The sequence below is a fragment of the Elephantulus edwardii genome, unplaced genomic scaffold, assembly GCF_000299155.1.
Source record: "Elephantulus edwardii isolate Elephantulus edwardi_28Jun2011 unplaced genomic scaffold, EleEdw1.0 scaffold00001, whole genome shotgun sequence".
NCBI classification, from domain to species: Eukaryota; Metazoa; Chordata; class Mammalia; order Macroscelidea; family Macroscelididae; genus Elephantulus; species Elephantulus edwardii.
Genome location: NW_006399751.1, coordinates 27,397,991 through 27,416,632, shown reverse-complemented (window position 1 = coordinate 27,416,632; position 18,642 = coordinate 27,397,991). Strand labels below are relative to the sequence as shown.

The following is an 18,642-nucleotide window of genomic DNA, read 5'->3' as shown; positions in this document are numbered from 1 at the left end:
TTTTCCTTTTGTTTTATGTGTGTCAGAAATTATTAAGCTACATGAAATCTAAAGTTCCTGATATCTATAATATCTAAGTCTGTACAATAATATTTTTTAGTGTACTATTATTCATAAGTAGTTAAAGTCCAGTTTAAACCACTTACACCTTTCAGTTACAAGCAACAGAAGTAGATCTGGATAACATAAATAAAATAATAATACGTTAGATATATTTGAGAAGGTTTTATGATTACTGGGAAAGTTGAAGAATTAGATGCTGAAAGAATGAAATTCCTGAAGCCCAGTTAGCTGTCCTATTCAGGTATTCAGTGGCCTTGTTCAGTTTGCTGCTATGTGATGGTTGATTTCTCTGGTCTTTTTTCACTCTGTTCATATCATTCTAGGGAGGAAGAATCAGCTTGACCCATACTAAGATCATGAGCACGTCCGTAGCTCTGGATAGTGACGTACACAGCCTTTTTCTACCTCCACCTCCTTTTTTTTCTTACTGTTTACTGTCAAATCAGATCCATCTGGAACAAAAGGAGATTGCCCCTCCTTCTCCAGCAGAGCATCTGCTGGATTGGAGCCATGTACCTTTGAGATTGCAGCGCAGCTTCTTGCCACTAGGCTACCAGACTTTTTCTAAAAGAAAATAGTTGATACCTCAGTGAAGACTAGTCTGACATTATGGTCTGAAAGTGTATGGAGCCTGGCTAGAATTTTCGTGGTCAGGTGCCATCAAGTTGACTCATAGTAACTCTGTGAAAAACAAATCTGTATCTTTGTTCCGGGATAGTTTCTGTGCCATCTTCACAATCTGTCATACTCAGGCCTAATGTGGTGGTCACCTTGTCAGTGCATCTTACTGAGAGTCTTCTTGGTTTTGTTGGCCATCTTCCCTTCCTGGTTTGGCATCTTTTTTTCCAAGGACTGACCACTCTTAACAAAATGCCAAAAGTAAATGAAACAAAGTTTCACCATTCTTGCCTCTAAGCACCCTGGTTGCAAGACACATCTATTGTTCTTTTCCAGTCCCACAGTTCAAAGACATTGATTCTTAATTGGTCTTCCTTACTCTCTATCCAACTTTCAGATACATAAAAAGCAATTGAAATTACCATGACTTGTGTAATTGCACAGTTTAGTCTGTAAGCTGACAGCATTGCTCTTAATACTTTGCAGAGTTCCTGACAGCAGGTTTTCCCAGTGCAAAATGTCCTTTGCCAATGCTGCTGCCATTGTGAACTAAGCAAAATGAAGTTGTTGACAGATTTTTGTTTTCCTTCTGTTGAGATGGTATCTATATTGAAAGCTGTAGTTTTTGATCGTCTGTAATGCTTTAAGTCTTTACTTACTGCAAGCAAGATTGTGTCATCTGTTATGATTCTTTGTTGACTCTTCTTCCCCCACTCTTGCTGACATAGTCTTAAAAGAGTTCAGTTCCCTGAATTATTTCTTCAGCTTACATATTAATAAGTATGGGAAAAGGATACAGCAGTGACCACATCTTTCCTGATATTAAGCCATGTAGTGACTGTTCCCTTGTTATGTTTGTATAGCTGCTTCTTGCTCTATGTAGAGGTTTCTCATGATCACAGTTAAATGTTCTGGCATTCCCATTCTTTTTATTGTTAGCAATAGTTTGGTATGATCCACACAGTTAAATGGCTTTTGCATAGTCAATAAAACAGAAGTAAAAATCTTTTCAATATTCTGCTTTCAGCCAAGATCCATCTGACACCAGTGATCATATCTTTCATACCATCACCTAATCTGAATCCAGCTTGAATTTCTGACATTTCCCTGTCAATGTACAATTCCGGCTTTTTTTGAATAATCTTTAGCACACTTTTACTTGCATGGAAATTCTTTCGGTGCCAAAACTTGGGCCTACATGTATTAATGATGCTGTTTGATAATTCCATGGTCTGTTCCCATGGTCTGGGGATCTCTTTGAGTCTATTGGCCAACGAGCTGTCTTCCAGATTTCTTGAAATAGACTGGTGAGCACATTTGGGGCTGCATCTGTTTGTGGAAACATCTAAATTGGTATTCCATCAATTCCCAGGGTTGTCTTCCCTATGCCTTGAGTACAGCTTGGACTTCATCTTTCAGTACTGTTGGTTCTTGGTTATATGCTGCTTCCTGAAATAGTTCTGTGTTAGCCAGTTCTTTTTGGTACAGTAACTCTGTGTATTCCTTCCATTCTCTTTTGATGCTTCCTGCATCATTCAGTGCTTTGCCCATTGAATCTTTAAGTATTGCTACTTGAGACTTGTATTTGTTCTTCCATTTTTCCAGCTTGAAAAATGTTCTTCTCATTGCTTTTCTTACTCCAGCTCTTTGTATATTTTGTTGTAATATTTTGCGTTGTCTCTTTGAAATCATCTATTTATCTATTTATCTCTCTCCAGGATTTTTTCCCTTGTTTTGATCTCCATTATAGTGCAAATTTCATAGTCTCTTCTGACATCCACTTTGTCGTCTTTTTTCCTTGTCTTTGTATTGACCTTTTGCTTTTTTCGTGATGACATCCTTTATGTTATCCACAACTCCTGTGGTTGCTAATGTATCAAATCTGTTCTTAAGATGGTTTTTAAATTCTTTTGGGATAGACTTAAGGTTGTATTTTCGTTCTTATGGACTTCTTTTCATTTTCCTTTATTTATACTTACACTATTTAACATATTATCAAATATCTGTATAACTTGTACACAAAGAAATGACATGGCCCTTGGCTTGTTTAAATATTTCACAATATTCAAACATTTTTGTTTATTAATTTTCTCAAAAAAGAAAATTAATCCAATGAAGAAGTTTATCTTTTGCTTTTCAAAGAGAGGCGTGAACTGGGGGGAGGGGGGTAAAGAAAAAAGTGCAACAATGAATGAATGAAAATCCAAAATCTCTGTAAATGTTCATTAAAATTAATAAAATAAAAATTTTTTTAAAAAGAAAATTAATATAAAGTGTGATCTAGATAAGTTCTGTGTCTACTACAGAGTTCTTAACCTGGGACTACTTTCATTTTAATCTTGGGAGTTAATTTTATTGTTACTTTATGAGTGATCTGTATTTCACAGCTCATATTTTCTCATATTCTTTGGTTCATGACATAGTTCTGGGGTTAGTGGTAGACTAACAGCTTCAGAGAAAGAATGTGTAGGAGGTGTACACTTTAAGACCTTTTATGTCTGGAAATGTCTTTATTTAATACTTAAGCATGAGCAATAATTTGGTTATGAACATAGACTTCTAGGCAAGAAATAATTTCTTTTGGGAGATTGAGAAATAGGGTGCTATTCTAAAAGTTGATCTATTGCATGAAACCTATATTTTCCCTTACAGGAAGGTTGTGGGATTTTCTCTTTGTCTCGCTCTAAGGAAATATGTCATATCTTGGCGTGGGTCTGATTTTAGTCATCTTGAAGAACATATGACATAGACGATCAGTCACGTGCCTTCGGAATTGCAGTGTAGCTTCTTGCTACTAAGCCACTGGTGTTCCCTCAGAATATTAATCATATATTGATACGGGAACTGGGATAAAGGTGTTTGGTGTGTTGGAATTAGGGATACGGGCTCAGGACAGGGAAGGGTTCATAGCTGCTGTACATAGGGTCACTACATCACAGTTGACTCAATGGCACATAACAACAATAACATACTATGACAGGTATGGAATCAGGAGTGCCATCCACTTCCTAAACAGCAAGCTTCCAGAACCTCTGTGAACTTTGATAAATGTAAATAGTTGTAGAAGGGCTTCAGGCCTTAAGTTCTTAGGTCTCTATGAGTTGTGCTCACCTCGAAGGCAATAAACAACACCAACAACAATGTAATTCAAGTATTGTTTGTTTGCTTTTCTCCTTCCTTGCAGCTGTTCCCTCTGATCTATTTAATCCTGTGGATAAATATCTCATGACCCTTGACTGGCAGGTCATATTAAATAATAATAATTGTTATGTGCCAATGAATCAAAACCAACTCATATCATACCCCTCCGGTGGGTTTTCACAGTTTTTAAATTTCATAGGAGGAGATTGTCCATCTTTCTCTCATAGACCAGTTAATACATTTGAATCACTAGCTTTTGGGTAAGTAGCTTCTTACATGCCGGGTCACCAGAGATCCCTGCTGAAGAGTAGAACACTGAAAATTCAATTTCAAATTCTGTGTGCATGGATAAAGTTTCTAGATTATTCCTTTTACTGTAGCATGGTCTACAATAATAACAGCAGCACAGAGAGAGATCAGATGGCCTAGTGCACAGAAATTGATGCTACCAAGCCAAAGATGCGTGACTTTAATCTGCAGCTTTCAGGCCTGTTTTTAATTGTTTTTGATCAAACATTCTTCTAGGTCATGTAGCCCTGGCCTGTTTACTTGCTGTACAGAGGTAACTCATGGTTGCTATGAAGCTGAACACTGACACTGGTGTGTCAAATGTGATAATGGTTACCCATGGTGAACAGTGTTTGGTGGAGCTCCCCGATTAAAACAAGCTTGGAAGCAAGGAGTGGTGTTCACATAAGAAATAGTTTGCTTCTGGAAACCCTATGGACTCAGAGAAAGAATGAAAGTTATACAGGTGTTCGGGTCTTTCGTTCATAGGGTCGCTATGAGTCACTGACAGCTTGACGGCACTTGACGACGACAGCAGCATAGTGTGGTCTGACTGGGGCCTTTTTCTTAGTAAGCATTGTGATCAATATTTTTGGGTCTTTTCTAATGGACTGATCACATTTCTGAAAGGCAGTTCTGCCCAGTGTTGGACGAAGGCTGAGGGTCTTTACATGAGCTTTCAGTGTGATAAGCTGTTAAACCACTCCTCAGGCCCTCCAGTATATATAGCTCCTCTCTCATTCTCTTAACCTAGAAAGAAATGAAATCTAAGACTCTGCCAAGATTTTGGCCATGTTTAGCTCAAGAGTGGATGTGGAGAGATTTTTTGGCCTTTGGACTAATTCTCTTATTGCCTAGTTCCACTTCCTGAGGAAACTCTTATTTTCACTTTGGGAAGTGTTAGGATGTTCCCTTGTTCACATCTGACTAAGTTTTGACTTTCCCCTCGGTTTTTGTGAAATCAGTTTTGGTGCTCTGGTTTCTTATTTCATTCTCCTTTATTCTTATTTCCTTTTGTTTATAAAAACAAAACAAAGGAACAACTTTTAGTGTCATTTTCATGAGTCTTTGAGAATGTCAAAGTTAAATGCGTTCTCCCATTTTTAGTCAAGTGTGGTCTTTCTAGTGTCTTGGCTGCAAGCTGAGAACAGCTGCTACCTAGCTATTCCATGGTGGTCAGGAATAGTCCTACTACACGCTCTGATCCAGACCATAGATGATATTTTGTGTATGTTTCTCTGTAGCTTTCTAGCTCTCTGTTGCTGCTGTTAGGTGCTATTAGGTTGAGAATGATTCCTAGTGACCGTTTGAACAACAGCTGTGAACCTTGTTTGTTCCTGTGCTGTCCTTATCATCTCTGATGGACACATTAGAGCCCATTGCTGCAGCCACTGTGTTAATCCATCTGCTTGAAGGTCTTCCTCCGAGCATGATGTCCTTTGACTTTACTATTTTGAAAGTAGTTCATATTTTTTTCCAAAATAGATTTTTCCCTCCAATAAGATTTAACTTTTATTGTCACTTTAAAACCATGCTAAATACGAAGTCTCAGGGACATCAAATTGTAGTATTCCTATAGAAGAATTTTATAAACTGTTAACCTTATATGATCAAGAGATGTGATCTGACCATTCCTGTTTGAACTTCATGCTTAAGAGATGATTTATTCAGAAATTGGAGGGGTAGTTGTTTTTGTTATTCATGATGCAATATATCATGCAGTCTTGCCAGCTGTCTGGCCTTATTCCATTTTAGATTTGTAACTATAATGAAATATTGATGAAAAGGAATGATTAATATTTAATACTTGAACTAAACCCAAGTTATTTAATTTTTAATATAAAAATAACCTAATGAGCCTTTGAGTTTTATAAAATAGGTGAAAATTCTGTTTCATTTTATCTGTGTGAGTTGGAGTTCTAAATAAGTGAAATAATTTACTTTGCATTAGGAAACTTTCTGGTGATGCTTTTGAAAAATTTATACTACAAATATATGTCAAAGAAGCACTCTACTATAAGTAAAAGTAGTTTAACTGTAGCTTTGACTTTGCCCACAGCTGTGTGGGTGACCTTGAAATAGACATTTACCTCTGTGAATCTTAGTTTTCTCATTTCTCAATTGGAGGAGTTGGATGTACGATGATTCTTAATATCATTAAGCTCATGACCTTTGGTGACTCTCTGGGTAAAAGTATTCTGCTGCTAACCAAATAGTTGGCTGTTCAAACCAGTGGGCGACTTTGTGGAAGTGAGATGAGGAAGTCAGCTTATGTAAGCATTGGTAACCTTGGAAACTTTTTGATAGTTCTGTTCTTACAAGTTCTATATGATCCTATGAAACACAATGTAAATGAAGGGTTGTGTAAAGCACAGTGTATATGAATGGAACACAGTGTATACAAATTTTGGATGCAAACAGTATTTTTAAAAAAGTTGATGGGGAAGAAAAATGTTCCATTCAGGGTGCTGGAGCTACCTACCTTGGTTAAAATAGGTTTTGTTTTGTTTTTTATTTTAGTTTTTATTTTATAGTGATTTATTACAAAGTTTGCATATATTGTTTTTCATACTGGATCTTTCCTATTTCCTTCATCTCCTTCTTAACCCATCAGATTGTGCGATCCTATGATTACCACACCTCACACCCTCCACCCCTGCCTATCCTCACCTTTCTGCTCCCATCCTCTCCCCTCTTGGATCCTCATACTTGTTCTACAGTAATGGTCTTACATAGTATTTGTCCTTATAGGACTGAGTTAGTTCACTTAGCATAATGCTCTCCAGTCTCTCCCAAGTTAGGTAGTGGTATACAAAATCATTGCTCCTGTGTGCCACATAATATTCCATCATGTGACTGTGCCATGATTTCTCAATCCAATCGATTGTGGCGGGACACTTGGACTGTTTCCATATTCTTGCGATGGTGAATAACACTGCTGTGCACATTGGTGTACAAGTTGCCGTTTGTACCTCAATTCTCATTTTCTCGGGCTAGATTCTAAGCAGCGGAATAGCTAGGTCATATTGAATTTTTATGTCCATCCTTTGAGAAAGCTCCAAACTGCCTTCCAGAGTGATTGTACCTCTTTACAATCCCACCAGCAACAGCCAAGATTTCTGCCTCACCACATCTTCTCCAACATTTATTACTTGCTGTCCTGTTAAACTCTGCCACTGCTACTGGAGTGGGATGTTCTCTCTTTGTCGTTTGATTTGCGTCTCTCTTATTGACGCTGCTTTTGAGCATTTCTTTGTGTGACTGTTGGTCATCCGGATATCTTCCTCTGTGAAAATTCTGTCCATGTCTCTTGCCCATTTTGTAATTGTTTTACCAGTCTTTTTCTTGTGGAGGCTGTGTACAATTCTGTAAACTTTTGATATGAGACCCTTGTCTGAAATGGTATTGCCAAATGTTTTTTCCCAGCCAGTAGGTTTTCTTGGTTAGAATAGGTTTATTTTATAATAGTTTTAACCTTGGTTAAATTAAATAGGTTCATGGGTATTGTTTTTTATTACACTTGAATCGCATTCTGGCATTCTAAAAAAAGTAATTAAAATAAAGTCATTTTTTACAGATTATTGTAGGAAAATAGGAAGTGTTATATAGAGTTTTAACAAAAGCATTTATTGTCATTAACTTTATAATCCAAATATATGTGTATGAAAGTATAGTATCATTTTTTACCTTTCTGGTCCCATTTAGATGCACACATATACATACACATACACACACAAGCACAGATACATACATACATACATACATATACTTTTTTAATTGTTGTACTTATGTGCCATTGAGTCGTCTGTAACTCATAGTGACCTTATGTACAATAGCCCTAAACTCTGATCTGTCCTGTGTTAATCTTAATTGTCTTTGCTACACCTACCCTCATTAACCCAGTCGCTGAATTAATCCATCTCATTGATGGTCTTCCTCTCTTGTGCTGTCGCTCCACCCTCCCAAGCATGACATCCCTCTCCAAGGACTGGTCCCTCCTTGCAACATGTCCAAAGTATGTCAGATACAAAAGCTGTTAACAGTCTTAATCTCTTCACCATCTGTCATGACTCTACCAATTGGTCTAGTGGTGAGAATCTTTGTTTTCTTGATGTAGAACTTCAATCCATATTTAAGGCTGTAGTCCATGACCTTCTGCAGCAAGTGCTTCAGGTCCTCCTCAGTTTCACTCCTGAGATACATATATATGGTTGGGGTGGGGGAGAACCAACACTATCAGCCTTCTATTTCCAAAAATGAATTCTACTGGAGCATTTTGGAATGGTAGTATTGTTCCCAGAAGGAAGTGTTTATTCTTAGGAATAAAAGTTGATTTTTACCCAGCTATAATTAAACTTTATTCTGCTGCAGCTCTGGAATTAAAAAAGAATTACTAGATAGACTTAAATGACTCCCATTTCTTTTTTAATTCAAAGTTAACAAGTATGAAGAACGACATGTACAATATGAAGAAATTTTGTATTGTATGTTTGACTATAAGATATAATGAACACTCTTATTACCAGTCACTATGTAGGAAATTATGATCAGTTTTGGAGGGTCTTATATAACCTTGAGTTTTCATTGACAACAATGAAATAGTATGACCAATCTTTATTGAGGGCTTATCAGATAACAGATCACTGTTTTAAGAGTTTTACAAACATTAATTCAGTTAATTCTTGTAGCATCCTGTTTGAATTCGGTATGACAACTGCTGTGAGTGCTTTGTAGATAAGTGTTGAGGTCGCCCCCCCCCAAAAAAAATTAAACTTGTCCAAGGCCATATGAAAAGATTTACATCTTTGCTCCTTGGAGGCAAAGATGATAAAGATTCTTCTCACATAGTTTAGGCACCTGCTAGAAGAAGAGGCTCTTCCTTGGAGAGGGACATCATGCTTGGAAAGGTGGAGGGACAGCGGAAGCAAGGAAGACCCTCCACCAGATGAACTGACACAGGGGCTGTAGCAGTAGGCTCCTGGATGCCGGATTGTGAGGCTGGCCCAGGGAGGGCAGGCTTCGGATCTGCTGTTTATAGAATCACTAAGAGTCCTACTCAACTTCTCACGTAACAGCAAGACAACGATGATCGTGTAGAAAGAATGGTGAGACCAGGATTCTTAGTCAAATGCCAAACAGTTGCTATATGCATCACTCTGTTATTTCTCTTAATCTCTTATTGTCACTGTAATTATTAATATTATTAAATTTGATGATGAAAAACCTCAAAGGAAAGCTCTAAAAACATCTTGGTCTCTTCCATTGTTCTTGGCAGTAACAACTTTACTGTCAGTGACTTATAATTGAAAAATGTTTGTTGTTTGTATTTCATAAATGCTTTTGATTGCTTCATTGGGCTCAGCTTAGCTCAGTTTAACATGTTTTCTCATTCTGGAATCCAAATGGAAGGAATAGTGACTCTTTGAGTTACGTTTCTCACATAGCAAAGGACCAGAATAAAATTCTCTAGTCAAATAAGCTCATTTAGGTGCTCACTGGACAAAGGGTTTCATTGCACAAAGCAAGTCTATTGAGTCAACGCAAAGTCAAGGAGTAGCAAGGAAGGTATACTTAATGAAAAATTTGCCGCAGAGAGTGAATCAATTATGTACAGATATTAAGTCTACGTTATTTCTGATATTACAGAGTTGATTTAAAGTAATGTGGCTTGTTATTTTGTGTTTTTTGTTTACATTGACCCATTTAGGTTTAGGTATAAATGAAGATTCGAAGGACATAACTGCCTACCACACAGTGTTTCTCACAGCCATATTAGGAGGAACCATAGTCATTGTCATTGGATTTTTTGCTATACTTCTTTGTTACTGTAGGTAAGAACAATGGTCATCAGTGAGAAAATAATTTTATTATATTCTGTGCATAACATAGTTATTATTAGTTAATAAGCATTTATTTATCAATTTCTCTTTAAGGTATATTGATAAATTAAAATGCACATATTCTGATAGTAACATTACTAATTATACATATATTGGTAATATATAATTTATTGCTTGATTCTTTTTTTTTGCTTGATTCTTATAAATCGTAACTTATTAAATTTTTTGTCCATTATTCTAGGGATAAATGTGGGACTCCACAGAAAAGGGAAAGAAATAGCACTAAACTCGAAGTCCTAAAGCGAGACCAAACTACTTCAACAACACACATAAACCACATTAGTTCAGTCAAAGTTGCATTAAAAGCTGAGGACCGGTCACAGATATTCAATGCCAAAAACTCTTCATACAGCCCTCAAAAAAAGGAACCACCAAAGGCAGACACAGAAGAAAGAGTTTCCATGGTAAAGACTCGGGACAATTTTAAAATCTATAATGAAGATGTTCCATTTCTGTCAGTCAGTCAAAATAGTTACTCAAGAAACCCAACACCGTCTCTGGAGCCGAACACAGGATCCAAGCCACCTAAACATGGCAACAATCTATCTCCATCTCTAGGGGATACTCAAGAGGAAAAGAGGTATCTCACAGGTAATGAAGAGGTGTATGGCCGGTCCCATATCCCTGAACAGCTTATGCATATCTACAGTCAACCCATTGCCATCCTCCAAACATCTGACCTTTTCTCCACTCCTGAGCAGTTACATACTGCGAAGTCAGCTACTTTGCCAAGAAAGGGACAGATAGTTTATGGCCAATTGATGGAACCAGTAAACAGAGAGAACTTTACACAGACATTGCCAAAAATGCCAATGCATGCTCATGCCCAGCCCCCAGATACCAGGGAAGAGAGTATTGCATTGGAAGGTCAGCAGAGCTTGCCATCTCAGACGTCAGACTGGAGCCGGTATTCTAACAGCTTACTAGAATCTGTCTCGGTTCCTGGAACTTTGAATGAAGCTGTTGTAATGACACCCTTTTCATCAGAGCTTCAAGGCATTTCCGAACAGACCCTCCTGGAGCTGTCCAAAGGCAAGCCCTCCCCTCACCCGAGAGCTTGGTTTGTGTCTCTTGATGGAAAACCAGTTGCCCAAGTGAGACATTCCTTCATAGACCTGAAAAAGGGTAAGAGAACACAGAGCAATGACACAAGTCTGGACTCTGGGGTAGACATGAATGAACATCACTCAAGTAGAAAGCTTGAGAGGGAGAAAACATTCATCAAAAGCATGCACCAACCTAAGATCCTTTACTTAGAAGATTTAGACCTGAGCAGTAGTGAGAGTGGAACCACTGTCTGCTCTCCTGAGGACCCAGCTTTAAGGCACATTCTCGATGGAGGGAGCGGAGCAATCATAGAACACCCTAGAGAAGAGTCCCCAGGAAGAAAAAGCACTGTTGAAGATTTTGAAGCCAGTGCATCCCCCACTAAGAAAAGGAGCAGACCACCACTAGCCAAAAGAGATAGCAAGACTAATATCTGGAAGAAGCGAGAAGAACGCCCACTAATTCCCATAAATTAATACGAAGGATGGTGTGTCTCTCGTGTCTCTGTGCTGTTTATTCTCGTGAATCACAATATAAACTTCCTAGAAGTTAAGATTGCGCAATCTCATGGCCCTTGGACATGTTTCAAGCAGAGCAAGTAGTGAAATGATGATTACAGTAATTAGAGAGAAGGATACTAAGGAATTCTTTTGCTGGCCTGTTCTGTTCATTTATTTTGGGGTGGTAAATTTGAACTCTCCAAGTCTTCAAAATAGAAAAGAGCTCAAAGTGTTAATTATCTGAAAATGTTGCTCAGTGAGCTCATTTAGATCTGACTTTGTTAAGAATAAAATAGTAGAATGTGTTCTTTAAATTGCTTCCCAAAAAAAATGTTGGCCTCTGTCTAACTGCCTACACCTGTGAAACTTTTAAAACTGAACCCTAACCTGTTTTCAGTCAACATATTCTTGTGAAATATAGCCATTACTATTTTCTGCCTATAGTTGAAAATAATAAATGTTCTGGACTGGTGCCATTCTAGAATTCAAAGTCCAAACAACATTTTTTTCCTTTTTCTTTTTAAATGATTAATATAATGTGTACTGCATCATCCAGAAAAGTAAATCCCACACTCAGTTGGTACAAAATAGGCAAGAAACACCTTAGGAGTTCAGAAACATAACACCAGCTCCTTGGTAGGTTTTAGATATAATTTATAAAAGAAATTATAAAGTATTAATTGATCATACAGAAATCTAAAAAGAAATTTAATATTCTGACAGTAAATTTTTTTTTATTCTCTCTGAAAAATGAAGTTAGCTCATTTTTCTAGTGACATCAAGGAAAGCTTTTTACCAGTCTAGTGGGGAGCAGGGTCTGATGGGATGACTTTAAGGCTGACTCAAATGCTACAGATTATTCCTTACATTAAAAAAAATGAAAATACTTAGTGAATCTCAAATTTTATTTTAAAAATCTATTAAGTTTGTAAAAACCAAGAATGTAATGAAATATTTAGCAGTAAAGAAAATAAACCTTCTTATTTTATGTTCTGAAATGTTAATGAAAAGAAAAAGAAATTAATGACCTTTTCCTGAGGTTCAGAATGAAATCTGAATAGGAGTTATATACATATGATTCTTTTTCTTATTGACATTCATAAAAATTGAAGAAAATTTGATTTCACAGGAAAAGCTGTTTTTCACTAAAAATTTATAGCCTTATAATGTTTGGAGTATTTTTTGTGGATTTGTGGGTTGTTGGTTTTTGTATGTTTTATCATTGATAGTTTTTGTGACCTTTTTTTTTCAGTTGTGGAACGAATAGATCCTTTTCCTTATTGCTAAGTATTTAGAGTGAATACATTCAACAATTACATTTCTAATTTTGATGATAAATTTCTTTTCCCAGAAATAAAGGCTGTTTGTTAAATCAGTTAATTTCCATTTTTCTTAAAATTTTCATGAAGGCAAAAGGTCAGAAGCTGCATCCTGGTTCCTCAGGGGAACAAAGAAATGAAATTGCTTTCTTTTTCATCTACTCAACTTTTTCATCTACTGTTCAGCCTAGGGAGCTCTGGTGGTCTAGTGTCAAGAAGCTACGCTGCAATTCCGAAGGCACACAGGTCGAGGCCACCAGCTTCTCCACGGGAGAAGGATGGGCAGTCTCCTCCCGAGTGATTAACTGCCTCTGAAAACCTGCTGGAGGGTCAGCTATGGGTCATTGGTAGGGGTCTGGGGGCTGAGTCTCTAGTGGGTAGTGTTGCTAACTGGAAGGCAGTGCCTCTCTGGCTGATTTAATCCACCAGCAGCTCCAGGATAGGGAGGGAGACAGGCTTCTGAGCTATTTACAGCAAGGTGAGTTATGAGTCAGTTCCAAGTCGATGAAAAAGGCAGTGAGTATTCTGCATAACCCACATAAACAGGTTGAAAGAACCAAAATAAAAGTAGTCGCATTAGCTTCAGTAAAACTGGAGTTAATGAAATTATTTAATAAAAGACAACGGGGGTATTTCGGTGTTTGTGGGCTTTTCTTTTTGTTTTTGACACTTCTCTTAAGATAGTAGACTTCAGCCAGTTTTTTCCTTGTAACTTCTGAAACATCAGCCAGATGACATTCCTACTTTTCTGTGTTAACCCAAAGAGTTGATAGACCTAAACATAAGTATGTTTTGTTATTCTACTCCACAGAATAGGTGTTTTGGATAGTCTCTAGTCTTTTTATTGGTCTTATACAGAAAGATGCATTAAAGCAGCATAAGTAAACATGATTTGGAAAAGGTTGAGGAATTATCGCTCTGCTGAAGTGCCTTTGATATAGAATTGCTTTATTAGAAGACTATAATGACATCTTTCTTAAGTATGAATTTTTTCTGTTAGCCAAATTAAACAGATGTGCAGTTTTTATTACTTAAAATGGTATAGAACTAGTGTTTCATGTTGGAACAATGAATTTTGCATGTAAGTAACATTTATCTCTTGTGTATGTTGAATCTTTTTTTCTAATCCAATATAGATAAATTATGTTGGGAGTGCAGTTAGAAAATACACAGCAAAATCTTGCATTTCTTCCATTTTTAAGTATAGATTTCCCCCCACATTTAAATAGAAATGTGTCATCACTCTACTTGGTATGGAATAAGTATACTGACATAAAGGTATACCATTTAAGTGTGCCACTTGTTTTATTCATCTTTGTAAGGAAAATGAATGGATGTACCGAGGGCTTTTCTAGAAATAGCTGTTTAATTTCAGAATAGAACCTTATTTGTTGTATACTGCACATTCTGTTTTTAATTGGCGATTATAGAGTTTATGGTTTCTAATAATTAAAAGTGTGCATCTTCTCATTTCTGAGTAGTGCATAAATTTCCTGTTCAAAAGCTGAAGCCATGCACTTTTTCTTAACCCAAGGAATAATAAATCAACAATACTCACAACTTTCTTAAATTTTTAAATTGAAAACTAATACAGCTTTTTGCAAATGTGAATTTAGATCATTTTGATCACAAATTGGTAATATTTGTGGATCTGTTGTATACACTTTGGCTATATCTTCAAGGCAAAATTATCCCTCAAATAATGATGGATTCATTTACTAAAGCACAGCCGTCTGTATTTTTTAATACATATTATGATCTTGACAATTTATAAAGTCCATTTTTATGACATATATGCAGTTATATAAGGATCAAGCCCTTTTGTAATATATGGTATACCACAAGAATCAAAAATACTGAGGAATAAAAACACTTATTTGCTTTGGCAATTGTTTTCAGGTTCTTTTCTGTGTTTAGATCCTCTGCTGTGAATGAAATAATGTCCCTCATTATTCATCATTCCCAGGAGGGTGAAGATCAGAGCTACATATTAATTTTCCATGTACCAGCGTCACAAAGGACTTTAACGATATTGATTCCCTTCTCAGACTTAGAGTTGACATTTCCCCCTTATTTCCATGTGTTTCTTCTATGTTTTACATACATCAGAGGACTTGCTCAGTGTATCTACTGTAACAATATAAAGATTTGTAAAAATGTTAAGCATAGTTCATTAAAAATAATAAAATGAATCTTGGAAAAGTATATTTGATGTATTGTTTAATTTGGGTAAATGGCAAAATATTTTTCAATTAGTTAATCTGGTAAATAGTCAATTACTAAGTTTTTCTTCACAGTATTCCCTATTGTAAGATGAACATATTTTCTAATACCTTTTCTATAAAATGAGCTTCCTTTCTCTTTTTATTTTATGTTCTCCAAAGTGCACATTTTTATTGTAGATTCTTACTTATTATGATAAATCTATAGATGGTAAAAGAAAATGTCATTCCCACAGCACCTAAATAGGAAAAGTTTAACAATATTTCTTACTTCAAAAAATTTTTTTAAAAAAAATTGTATTATGATTTTAACAGAAGTTTACAGAAAAGTTGGATTCTCATTTTCCTCCTTCCCCGTCCCCAGTTCAATTTTTTTTTAAAAAATACTCATTTATTGCCACACAACTTCCGCCCTCATTCTCTTTTTCCCATCCCCCCAGTTCACTTTGTAATGCATCTACCTTAATTCAGATTGTCACCATACATATAATACCTAATGATATATTCCTTTTTAAATAATTCTTTCCCTCATCTGTTCTAATGCAGTGTTCATTATCCATTCTTTTTCCTGTTTGTTCTCTCCCTATCCTCATATCAGTCCTGGTATAACAGTGGTGTTGAGCAGTACTTATCTTTTTGTGGAGAGATTAGAACTTTTATTCACTGCTGGTGGGAGTGTAAGACCATGCAACCACTATGGAAGGCGATCTGGCGCTTTCTCAAAAAGTCAGAAATACCATTTGACCCAGCAATTCCTCCACTAGGAATATACCTTAAAGAAACCAGAGTTTACTCTCAATCATGTATACACACCCCTGTTTCACAGTAGCGAAAAGATGGAAGCAACGCAAGTGCCCATAAAAAAAAAATGGATAGAAAAACTATGGTATGTTCCTAACAAGGAATACTAGCATGGCTGAGAAACAATGAACTTGCAAAACATTACACAACATGGTGACCCTGGGAAAAAATTATTTCAGACTCTAAGATTAAAAAATGAAAAGTCTGGCGAGCTCTGGTGGCCTAGTGACAAGAAGCTGCACTGCAATCCCGAGGTACGCAATTCAAATCCACCAGATTCTGTGCTGAAGAAGGAGGAACAATTGCCTCCTGTACCAGTCAGATCCGATTTGACGGTACACACATATAAAAAATTCAAAGTCTGTTTGCCCTTGTAGTATTAGAACTCCTCAAAGAGCCCTTAAACTCATTTGAACGATATATAAACGGGCTTTTTTTTTAATTTTAATGAGGAGAATATTTTTAAGAATTATCTTTGCTGCCGTGTTTTAGGCATTTTCTATGTAGCTTATGTCGATTGATAGAGTATAACTCACCTATCTACTTCCAGTTTTGACACCTAGCCACATAGTAGAAAATGTTAAACTGTTGCTTTAACTAGACTAACATCTCCCGTTGATATTTTTATATATTCTTTTACCATAATATACAGTGAGACAGCTTCATCCTATTAATTGTAGTGGTTCTGTCCTCTGAATAGTATATTCTGTTGTCCCAAATTATTGGTTGGCATATAAAAATGTTTTAGGAGTTTTTTAACGTGTGTCTTTACCTTTTTCATACATTTTAAGGTTCAGATTTTTTTGACGCTGTGGACTTTCTTCCATTAGGTTAAGATTTTTGCTAGTCAAATCATCATGATTTGGCTAAATTTTAAAAAGAATGCTGAAATACCAAAAAGTTAAATTCAATTACTGTGTAAGGAGCTGATGTAATGTGAGGGAGGCCGAGTGATTTCAGCCCACTTCATAAAGGGGAACTGTCCCCATCATTAGTATCTATAGTAGCAAACAGCTGTTCAGGCAGACTCACCAACCTGCATGGTTTTGCACCTCTTTCTACCAGTCTTTTCAGTTTGATATTAATTGTTCACTCAGACTTTACTCACAGTTGTGGGTTTTATTAGAGAAATAAGTTGGAGAGGCAAAATAATATTTCCCAATGAAAGTCCAGATTTAGCACACCAGTCCCAAACTGGATTAACAGGGGACAATTCCCCAATTAGTGGAAGTCCAAGTTTAGTTCAGCAGCATAAATGCAAGAAGCTTCTGGTTTCCTCAACCATCCAGCAAACACCTGAGCAGTTATGCCAACTTCCTCTAATCATCAAACAAGCAAAACCTTCAACTGTAGTTTTAACCTCAGCAGCTACATAACAGCTTTTCCTGTGATTATATCTTGCCACAGTCTCTTCACCACTATTGTCACTGGGGGTACCTCACAATGTGGAAAGTGCTTATATTGATCTCAACAGCTGTTGATGTATGACCATATGTCCACAGTTCAGGTAGATGGAGACCATGCCCCTGCAACAGGGAGTAACAATGGCTGGAAAGCCTTTTTTTTTCCTTTCTTTTTTTTTTTCAGGATTTATGACACCACGATGACAAATATTGGGGAAATAGTTAAATCAAATATGTGTAATAACTTTCATAGAGAAATAATTGCTATAACTATTTAAAATAGCTAAGCATAAAATCACATTTTTTACTTCCTGCTGTGTTTGTAAAAATTTTTACAGTATTTCCCGCATAGCATTATTATGGTAAATGAAGGCCTTTCTCTTTCAGTCAGAAAGTTTTGTATGTTGAGAAATACATGCTACTTTTTTTCCTGTTAGATAGTAAAGACTTCCTTATTTGAACTAGCTTTATTTCCTGACTTTCAAACCTATGTTCACTATGTTGTGAGCAAGATCTAACAATCCCATAAGAATATAACAGTCTCCCGCCTGAGACTTTTTTCCTTTTTCTTTTGTCCTTTCTCAGGTTGACTAAAGGTTTCATAATTCATGTTGACTGTCTCTAGTCCTTGTAGACTTTATTAAACACTACACTACTGCAGACAGTCTCATTCAAAACAAACCAGATAATTACATTCTCAGGGGCCTTTGGACTTCTAATAATTGAATAGCTTAACTAAAAAACAAAAACAAATCCAACAGCAAAACAAACCATTCCCAAATGTTGTTACTAAAAAGCATACTTGTGGATTTTAAGCAACATTGTGTAGATATCTCAAAATAATTTTTATTTTATATATCCTACAATTTCATTCCAGAAAAAAATAAAACCACAAACACACAGCTTGTTAAGTTTAGCATTAAAAGTGTTTTTTTTAAGGGAGTTCTGGTGGCCTGGTGTCAAGAAGCTGCACTGCAATCCCAGAGGTACAAGGTTCAAATCCACTAGATGGAGCACTGGTGCCCTAGTGGCAAGAAGTTGTACTGCAATCCCAGAGGTATGCGGTTCAAATCCACCAGATGCTCTTCTGGAAAAGGAGGGACAGTCTCCTCCTGTACCAGTCAGATCTGATTTGATGGTACACACACAAATCCACTAGATGCTCTGCTGGAGAAGAAGGGCCAATCTTGCACCAGTCAGATTCAATTTGATGGTACACACATACAAAATAATAAACTAAAAAAATTTTTTTTTAAAAAAGGTACTTTTTAAAACATTTTTCAGCTTACACGTTGTTATATGTACCATTTGAAACGGATTTTTATTTAATAGGTTTACAT

The 18,642-nt window shown here is 36.4% G+C and overlaps 1 protein-coding gene across 1 annotated transcript in view; it reads left to right on the top strand.

Annotated features, from left to right (window-relative positions):
* Positions 1-11,533, top strand: part of FAM171B (family with sequence similarity 171, member B) — a 53,571-nt gene extending 42,038 nt beyond the window's left edge. Inside the window, exons 7-8 of the mRNA XM_006878770.1 lie at positions 9,818-9,941; positions 10,192-11,533. Coding sequence (XP_006878832.1) covers positions 9,818-9,941; positions 10,192-11,533 — 1,466 coding nt within the window. The remainder of the gene's footprint in view (positions 1-9,817; positions 9,942-10,191) is intronic.
* The last annotated feature ends 7,109 nt before the right edge of the window (positions 11,534-18,642 follow it).